Source organism: Frankliniella occidentalis, unplaced genomic scaffold (assembly GCF_000697945.3).
Source record: "Frankliniella occidentalis isolate FOCC.00 unplaced genomic scaffold, Focc_3.1 Scaffold30, whole genome shotgun sequence".
Classification (NCBI taxonomy): Eukaryota; Metazoa; Arthropoda; class Insecta; order Thysanoptera; family Thripidae; genus Frankliniella; species Frankliniella occidentalis.
In genome coordinates, this window is record NW_026267160.1 from 1,086,589 (window position 1) to 1,095,717 (window position 9,129).

General features: G+C 43.7%; 2 protein-coding genes across 4 annotated transcripts in view; both read right to left on the reverse strand.

Annotated features, from left to right (window-relative positions):
* The window catches only part of LOC113208186 (uncharacterized), a 4,485-nt gene extending 3,624 nt beyond the window's left edge, over nucleotides 1-861 (reverse strand). Inside the window, exons 1-3 of the mRNA XM_052265772.1 lie at nucleotides 805-861; nucleotides 574-710; nucleotides 22-464 (exon numbers count right to left, since the gene is read on the reverse strand). Of these exons, the coding sequence (XP_052121732.1) occupies nucleotides 22-464; nucleotides 574-710; nucleotides 805-861 (637 nt within the window). The remainder of the gene's footprint in view (nucleotides 1-21; nucleotides 465-573; nucleotides 711-804) is intronic.
* Nucleotides 862-1,139: 278 nt separating this feature from the next.
* On the reverse strand, nucleotides 1,140-6,270 carry LOC113208160 (uncharacterized). Of its 3 annotated transcripts, none has more exons than XM_052265752.1 (14): nucleotides 6,156-6,270; nucleotides 5,721-5,858; nucleotides 5,225-5,474; nucleotides 4,860-5,134; nucleotides 4,473-4,693; nucleotides 4,083-4,380; nucleotides 3,566-3,987; nucleotides 3,369-3,479; nucleotides 3,101-3,194; nucleotides 2,745-2,988; nucleotides 2,429-2,625; nucleotides 2,227-2,266; nucleotides 1,991-2,154; nucleotides 1,140-1,357 (listed from the first exon to the last, which is right to left on the reverse strand). In XM_052265752.1, the coding sequence occupies exons 2-14, from the start codon at nucleotides 5,803-5,805 to the stop codon at nucleotides 1,194-1,196; spliced, it is 2,565 nt and encodes an 854-aa protein (XP_052121712.1). In that variant the 5' UTR covers nucleotides 5,806-5,858; nucleotides 6,156-6,270; the 3' UTR covers nucleotides 1,140-1,193. The 3 variants fall into 3 exon arrangements, with proteins under 3 accessions (XP_052121712.1, XP_052121713.1, XP_052121714.1); XM_052265753.1 differs by having other exon boundaries at nucleotides 5,976-6,270; XM_052265754.1 differs by lacking the exon at nucleotides 6,156-6,270 and adding an exon at nucleotides 5,555-5,599.
* Nucleotides 6,271-9,129: the final 2,859 nt, after the last annotated feature.

Consider the following 9,129-nt stretch of genomic DNA (forward strand, 5'->3'; position numbering starts at 1 on the left):
CCTTAGAACTATCTATCTTACATAGATCAAAAGGTGTGACAGGCTTGACAATGGAAGGGGATTTGGGGTTGGGGTCATCAACATCTTCTTCATCTTCATCTACGTTGTAGTCACCATACTCACTATCACTGTCACTACTATCTCCATTAACAGGGAACTTCATTTTGGAATAATCTGTGCAGTCTACCTTGTCAATTCCAGAGAACAGTTCCCAGTCCTGGCGGACTAACTTGTCGATTTTATTGACAACTTTACCCCATATTTCTGGGGTAACACTTTCAATAGCTGCATGCCATTTCTCTAAGCACTTTTCCTCGGTAAATTCTCCATATTCTAGAATATGCTTATCATAATGTCTTTTGAGAAGAGCCCATATTAACTCAATGGGATTGTACTGACAGTGGTATGGAGGCAGCCTTAAAACTATGTGACCTCTCTTTGCAGCTTCTTCATCTGCCAAATATCTACATTTTGAAATAACAAAAAGTAAATAGTAATTTTTCCAGAAATACACCAGTAACACCAGTAACACCAGTTTGAATAGAAACGGATCATGCAACTTAATATGAATACCTTATTGGCTGTCGGTGAAGTTTAGCCAAGGCATATAATTCAACCTTTAACATTGATTCCGTGAAACGCACATTGTGTCGTCTCAACCAATCCGCAATTTCATCTTTCCTCCAGCTACTGGTTGGTTGAGGATTCACCTAAAAATGCAGACAATAAAATATTCAAAGACTGCAAATATTCCATCAGGTCTTATAAACAGTAATTAATTAGATCCTGTACTTATTCTCATACACCAAGCTCACAAATAAATAAATGAATATTAATCAAGAGTAACAATATGACATACATCTTATGTTTCAATATTCTAGTTTAGAACAGTTGTACTATTTAGCTACTGATTAATGAGATGATTCCTCAATCACCAGTCAGTTTACTCCAATTCCATACACAACTACAACAATTATATTCGATAGCACATACCCAATAAAACGGTGCCTTTCCTTTCTCCTACAGTTGAAGATTAGATCAAGGGGGAACCAACTTGGAAATTTGGTGAACTGTGAATATATTCAAATATTCTATGTCACTGAATACCAGTGAATATCACTGAATACCAGTGAATATCACTGAATACCAGTGAATATCACTGAATACCAGTGAATATTCACTGTGATTGTTGATTAATGTCCTTGAATATTGATGAATATCGATGAATATCGATGAATATTTTGAATATCTTGTGAATATTCGCAAATATCACTTGAATACCTATTAGATATTAACCAGCGGGTGCACCGTGAATAGTCGAAGTTGATGCCCCCTCGGATTAGATCAAAATCAAAATCTGAAATGAAAACATATATATATGAAATGACATTCCATCACACAACACCCATGTTCACCTCCAAATGAATCAAAATGACATTATGTCAATGTGATCAGAAGTCAGATTCGAGATCACAAACAACATAAATGAAAAGGGAAGTCCCGTAGTAATATTTTGCAACTACCATGATGTAATGATGCTAAACAATCCTAACACACATGCAACAACGAGATCAGATCATTGAAATGTTAGTGTAATGATGCTAGGAATAAATGAAATTGTACCATTACACTACACATAAATAGATTGGAAAATAGATTGTGGTTGCCTGAATAGAATGGTAAGGTGCGTTGTCCATTACAATGACAGTTGGCTCTGTCAGTTTGTCCAATAATTTGTACCACCAGTTCATAAAATTCTGTCCGTTCATTTGGCCATGGTAGTCACCCTGAGAAGAGTCGGAAGCAAATACCAAAGAGGCTCCATCCACAAATCCATCTTCTCCACCAGCATGAAGTACAATGTAGCGCTTGCCTTGGTTTGTGGTCTTCAAGGGACTACTTCTGATATCAATGTCTTGCCAGGTTTTTTGTTTCTGGGAGCCTCTTTGAAAAATCCAGGTCTCATCCAAAAATACAAACTTGTACTTGCCTTGGAGCTCGTTGTAACGCCGCAGAAAGGCGATTTTTTTTAATACCACTGACGGTTTTTCACACACTACTCTGCGGCCATTCACTCTTGCATATTTGAAGCCCAGGTTACGAACTATTTTGCGGAGTGTTGAAAGTCCACCATGGTAGGCAATACTTCGCTGTCTAAATAGACAAGTGAGGGTTTTACTAACATTATAAGCAGCGAATACAATAAAATTCAAAGAAATTAACTACCTGATCAACTCCAACAACTCTTTAATGGTGACCAGTCGACCTAAAACAATAAAAATAATTATTTTACATTTTACATACTTCAGCACTCTCAGAAGTTTTGAGCAAATACATAGTTATAAACGTTATAGGCACCTACAAACAGAAACAAACCAAAATACTGACCAAAACTTTTTGTGAAGTGACATCTCCTGTGGCTACTTACCAGTCAGGGCAGTTTGATGAATTAAGTTCGTTATAGCTGCTTTAGTGAAATTGTCCACATTTCTAGCTTTCCATTGTTTATTTCGTGTTCTTTTTGGTGTGTGAAAGGGAATCCCACTTGCCATAGCCGTATCAATTTTTTGTTTGCAATCAGTCACCATCCTTTTGCTGATGTGCAAGGCTTGGGATACTCTCTCTCTAAATAAGGAAGAAAAACTCGGAGAGTTTAGTAATTGTGGTGACATTCCAACCAATTGTTACAATTTAATCAAATTTAATGGGTTCCTTCAAATAGAGGGAGAAGAGTCATTGCTTACCGGACTTTACAAACATCTATAAGAGGCCCTCCAAATTCTTTCTCTGAGAGAAAATATTGGTACAGGGAATAAATGGCCGTAACAAATTGTGTGTTGAAAGGTGTGCCTCGAAAGTTTTTCCTCAAGTACATAGGAGTTTCAGTTTTTAGTGGTTGCTTTGATGCTTTGCTCTTGGGAAGAGGAATTTCCTCTGCACTGTTCCTGTCAACATCAATTACCAGGCGATTGCCATTGTCACCGTCACCTGTTGCAGGTTGATTTAAGACTTCAATCAATGCTCTTTTTTTTTGGAACAGGAATTATGTCTACACTTTTTCTTTCAAAATTAGTAACCTTGCAATTGAATCCATTCTCACCTGACACAGGTTGATTGAAGACTTCAATTGAAGCTTCTTTTGGAAGAGGAATTGCAACAGAAGTTGAATGGTGAATGAGTTCATTGTGATCCTCCTGAAACAAATACAAAACTTCAGAAATTAATTAAATGTAACGAAATTCTGAGAATATTTATAAGAAGCTGAAGTATGACAAAGACTGAGCCGCTTGTATCTTGATAGTGCACGGTAAAGGAAAAGTTCCAACAATGTCCTACAACTATACAACTACTATTTGAATATAACATACCTTTCTTTCATCCAAGTCTGATTCAGAACTTGAGGACCAGTCATAAAACAGGATGTAAGCCTTAGCAGCATTATCTGTCTGACTCTTCAAGTCCATGCTGTCCACAGATACCTGAAAGGTAACACAAACACAAAACTGCAAGTTGAAACTAAACTATATTCATAAATATATTCATTTGAAGATGTCCATATCCTTACCAAACTATCATTGCACTTGAACCATGCAACATTATTGTTGTTAGAATCTGTTTGTGCTACCTTCGCGGTGTAATGGCCCGCGGAGGCTGTCACTCCTGTATGCAGTACCATTCCACACAATTCGTATTGCAGATTGTTGAACATTATCCTCTGATTTATTTCGATGCTGGCATCATCTCTACTTCCATCTGCTTTGAATCGAAGGAGTTGAACAACTAGCGTTTTTGGAGCACTGTCCAAAACAAATCTTCGGTCAAAGTCACACTGTTTGTGACAGGATTCACAAAGGACTTTAACTTGCATGCTGGACCATGCAAACAAAGAATTGATGGCGGCTTGGACAGAAGAATCCATCTGGAGTTGAATTTGAGTTGTTAAAGTGTAATTAGAAACAGAAACTTCGCCGCACGATGTACAACGTCCTGAATAATAATAGATTAGATTAATAATAATGAAACAACAAACAGTGTCTTGCACGTTGAGCACATTGATTAGATATAACGCCACCGAGACTTACTGTCACTTCTTTGATAAAAACCGAATTCCTCCCCTACAGCTACATTGTTCATGACTTGCAAAACTTGACAGAGAAATTCATGGGCGTCATGCTGGGCCCCATCAAAAAAAGACTCAGAACCGCGAAGAAATTTCGAAAATTTGAGATACGTAACAGATGGGTCCAAGGTTTCTCCTGTTTTTAAAATGTCCAATAGGTGGAAAATGCAGCATGCGAAGCAGTTACTTTTCATGCAAAGAACACTATGTTCAGTATGCTGCTTCAATATAGCAATGAAACCCCTCAAATGGAGTAGAGCCTGTACAGTAAAACCCAAATGATTAATACAAAATATTTTGTAATTTCATACAATTGTTGGCATATTAGATAAAGTTTAGTTTAGTGCACGACCTGTAAGGTTGAAGCCATGAAGCAGGTGTTTCCAATATTCCTTATGCCACCAGGTGCTGTGGTAAAGTTAGGTACCAGACTGCTTCTTGGTTGTGGCACAGGGTGATCACTAATTAGTGGGCTACTGCTTGTTACTGCCAAACGATTTTCACTATTGGAGCGCAGTGGTGTAATAGACTCGAAAGAATTATGTTCTGGTCCAGGCTCAAAAGTGTCAAGTTCTGTTTAAAATTAAAATATATACGTTAGTCTATGTAGTGCTTAAATAATAACTACAATACAGTACAGTTCAGTTCTTTCCATCATGTGAAAAGCAATAAATGAAAAAGATGAAGAAAATAAACCAAAAAAAATAGAGAAACAACACAAATGACAGCGTTAACATACCATCTTTTTCATCTCTGAAAACAACTTTCTTCTCAACATTTCCAGTTGAAAGAGATGACTTCAAATTGCTTTGAACAATAGATTGACTTGTATTTATTTGACTAATACTCTGTCCAAATTTAGCAACATTTGCCAGCAGTTCTGCTGTGGTGAGAGAAGTATGAGACCGTAAACTATTTGGATTCACAGAAGTATTTTCCATTAAATCATTCACGTCGGATTCTAATTCTGATGTAGATTCTACATGCAATGACATAAATGATGGCTTTCTGATCCTGGAAAAGGTTAAAATACAATAAGCAAGTATGTTTTTAAATATCATTGATCACTTTAGAAGTTCGTGAAAGGATTATGTGAAAGTTTACCCAATCTGTGACGGTTGAGAACTTGATTTGTTCGGTGTTGATGCCTGCAGAATTGGGGTTTTCTGAACAGATGAATCAGATGGTGAAGATTCTTTCTTCTCAACTTCAATTTCTGATTGATTTGAGTTGGCATACATTGATTGACTGTACACTTTAACATTGCTTGTGATTCCTGATGTACTGGGCAATGGTTTCAGATCAGAATTTTCATGAGTAAGATTAACATTTCCTGCAGCCTTCCTCCGGTCATCTGGTAAACCAAGAAAATATAATAAATCATGGAATTGTATTTCACAGAGTGCCAAAATCCAACACTAAACGTCAACATACCCAACTACTACACTAGCAGAATATCTTGTGCTCAACTTTTCACAACTGGAAAATAATTGTCACATAGATATTACCATGATGACAAATGTATCATCATACAATACCAGAGTTATACTGATTCAAACACCTTACTGCAGATGCAAGATTTTCCAAACTAATGGTATACCTCTCTTTCTCTGTTTCCTCCAGTTGCCAGTTCTAACATCGAGTTTGCTCTTCCTCCTTTTCTTTCTTGTATAAAATGATGGCATCTTCTTTTTTTCGACCAAATTGAATTGAGATTTAAGTATCCACGTAGAAAAGGCTAGAGAGATTAAATCAGTGAAACACCGTTAAAATCTTGTACTGTACAGTATGGAAATTCTAGGAAAAATAAATGGTTCAAAATTGTGAGATGACATTCTCAAATAAATGAATTTACATTGATGGAGGGTTTGCAGGTTGAGTTGAAAAGTTATCAAGGGAGGTTATAGGTCGCTAACGGCAGTCAGTCGTGATGAGGTAAAAACCAAATGAAACCGATGACATTAACACATGTGGTACCAAGGAACTTCTAATTGACAGATGCAAAGCACTGTGTAGACCAATTTTCTTGACATACCGTAAACTTGGCTAGAATTGGCTAAAACATTAGGCTCTTTTGGCACACGCCGGTCCTTGTGGAGCGGGACTACTTTCAACCCCCACTCCTCTCCCGAAGTTACTCCTTATAGTGAGGCGACTGTACTCCAGGCTGCAGCGCGGCGGGCGCGGCTCGTGGACGGCGGGAAGGTGCACGAGAGGGAGAGGAGAGAGAGGAGCGGGGGAAGGCAGGAAGGTACCTTCCCCCCCCCCCCTCTTCCACCGACCCACCTGTCCCTCCCCCTTTACTCCTTTCCGGGCGGCCTCGTCCAGTGCACCTTGGACACATCTTTTCCTCTCTTTGTCTTCTGTAGGTATCCAGCAGGGAATATCGGCTATGTGTATTGTATTTATTGTCTCCAGCCATAGCCTCTGGGGACAAGGAGATGCAAAGATTGGAAATGCACATCAGCCATCAGCTAACAAACTTTTGGGACAAATGAATGGCGAACCCGCAAATTGAATATTTCCTATTAGGTTTCGCATACAGTGTCCGACCCGACCCTCTGGTTCTTCAGAGGGGGGGGGGGGGGTTCTCGCAAGAATCGTACGCAGACGTTGGCTGTTGACTGGCGGTCTGCTTCGAGTTGATACCTCGTGGCGATACCCCGTACTACGAACGAGGTGTATTTATCCGGTCCACGGGTGAAGGGGTATCGGCGCGCATAGGGCCCCGACATTGTAGTGCACCCGACACTCGCGTGTATTGTCCGCTGTGCGGCAGAGTACGGCATGTTGAAGCGAGGGGGCGCACTGCAGCTCTCTGGAGTGGGTTGAGTGGGTCACAGCGGCGGCGCTCCGCTACGCTCCGCCGGTGGATCCCGCTGCGCGCCCCCTCCCCCCTTGCGGGCCAACCCTCTTGTGACGATCGCGGGATGGGCGTGTCTGGTGTGGGGGCTCCTGGACCACGGGCGGCCGACCCCTTGTCAGATCAATACGGTGCTGTTGTGCAGCGGCATGGCGGCGAGCAGGAGAAGCAGGGCGCCCGCGCCGTTGGCGTGGCCGCGCGTCCATACCCGCGCCGAGCCCCCTCCGGGAGGAGGAGGAGTCCACGACCCTCTCCCCGCGGACCCCAACTTTTATGGTCCTTCCCCCATGGCGCCCATGGCGGGCGGGCGCGCACTTCGGCCGCGTCACGTCCACTTCGGCCGCCATGTCCGTTTTACTGCCGCGGGGGCTTTTCCGCGAAGGCATTCCATCCCAGCCCAGGGACACACAGGGGCTCGGGTGACCGCCCGACCGAACGCCCGACCACCGTCATCATGCTCATGGCAGTGCGACGCAGCCCGCCCAGCCCGGGCCCGTGGCGCTCGCGGCCATACCCCGCGCCAGAGCCCGCATGCCCCACATTGAACGCGCCGACACCCCGCGCCCGAGGGCCTGGCAGCCGGGTGGCGCGCTCTGGCGGTCCCGCACGGCCCCCCCTCCCTGGCAAGCTGTAGCTGTAAGTGGGCGGCCTGCCACACTGCGTGCAAGCTCAGCGGCAGCCCGTGTGCTCGCCCACCTAGTCCTCACACGAATTATTTGAACGCCTGATTCTCACTGACCTGTCTTACATAATTCCTACTCCGCTGTGGTGGCTCTACTCACAACCTTCATCCATCGTCGCCACTATGGCGAGATTTTCCCGTAATTTTGCGCCCTTCTCCGTACCCAGTTGTTTCGTGGTCCGCGAGCGCCTGGGCCCCTTCAGGATAGGCACGCGGGTCAACCAATCGAGTGCAGCGGGCTTGCCTACTCGCACGGCGCTTGGCTGCGGCCGATTGTTTGGGATGCGATGCTTCGGATGCGGATGTCAGCAGCAGGAGTAAGGTGTAGTCTAGATAGGTGGCCGCAATCCACTCCCCATCACCCAATGACAGGTCAGCTCGAAGAAGGGTTAGAGCGAGGCCCGTGCCCGGGACTCCAGACGAGCCCGACTCAGTTTTCTTAAAAATTCTACAATGCTAGGTTTAGTGTGAAAGTGTAGACTTTGAATGTTGTGGCCGATATTTAAGGGAGCATGCTAGTGTAGCGAGCCTAAAATAGAAGTGATTTGCGTAATTAATTTTAGAGAATCCATAGTTTGTAGAACAAAACCGAGTATACCGTTAAGTAGCGCATAGCGCATGGTTGGCAGGTTGGTAGTACAGCTTGACATTGTAATCGTAATACTAGAAAGTAACTAGAAACAGGTGTCCCCCCAGCTTATATGAGATCGTGCACAAGGTACGTCCTATTTTCTCACACTCATTCAGCAAAGACGGAACCCTGGCGCCCGCGAGACTAAGGGTAGGCCACCCCGCAGGACACGCATGCACTGCGGGCAAGATGTTGCCTACCTCTCAGGCGATACGGGAGCGGGCATCGGCCGAACCACTGAACTTGCCAGTTTCGGAACGATGACGGGGCGTGCTTTTTAGGTGATCTTCAACAACTATTTAGTCGTGACACTCAAAACAGCGGGTGACCCGGGATCACCCGCAGGAACGTTGGAGGATAGAGGGGCGTTAAACTTGACGGTACGGTTTCGAAACTTGTCTGGTTCATACCCTACGCCTTTCAGCGTGACGTAGTGGCGGTTGCGGCAAATTGTCCTATCGCCAGAGTGGTCAGTTGTGGACGAGAGAAAATTAATAGTTCAGGGAACTAATATCCTTTTTTCCGTGTAAAGCTGCGTAGCATATTGTTGAACACAAGTTACTCGTGTTCTTTTGAACCTGTGATTGTTTTGCATGACATGATATTATAAAGTCCACATTGAGGCTACTATTTGTTGTTTTAGTTGTATCCCCATCAATAAAATGTTTTTTTCTTCTTTCACCCATTTTCCACCGCCGGTCCCATCCCGAATGGACTCCCACCGCCTCCACCCCGCAGCTGTCAGCTGGCGCCCTGGCCGCCTCGCCTGCTTTCGACGAGACGCGTCGCGACGGCTCGGGTGTGGCGGCGCGGTGGCGGCGGGGGCGGGGCGG

What these genes read in the sequence shown, in the direction of transcription:
- LOC113208160 (XM_052265752.1), bottom strand. Translation starts at nt 5,805, where the DNA reads ATGCCATCATTTTATACAAGAAAGAAAAGGAGGAAGAGCAAACTCGAT. An exon ending in TTTCAGAGATGAAAAAGATG is followed by an intron (nt 4,694 to 4,859) that starts GTATGTTAACGC and finishes AATTTTAAACAG; the next exon opens with AACTTGACACTTTTGAGCCT. An exon ending in CTTCAATCAACCTGTGTCAG is followed by an intron (nt 2,989 to 3,100) that starts GTGAGAATGGAT and finishes AACCTGCAACAG; the next exon opens with GTGACGGTGACAATGGCAAT.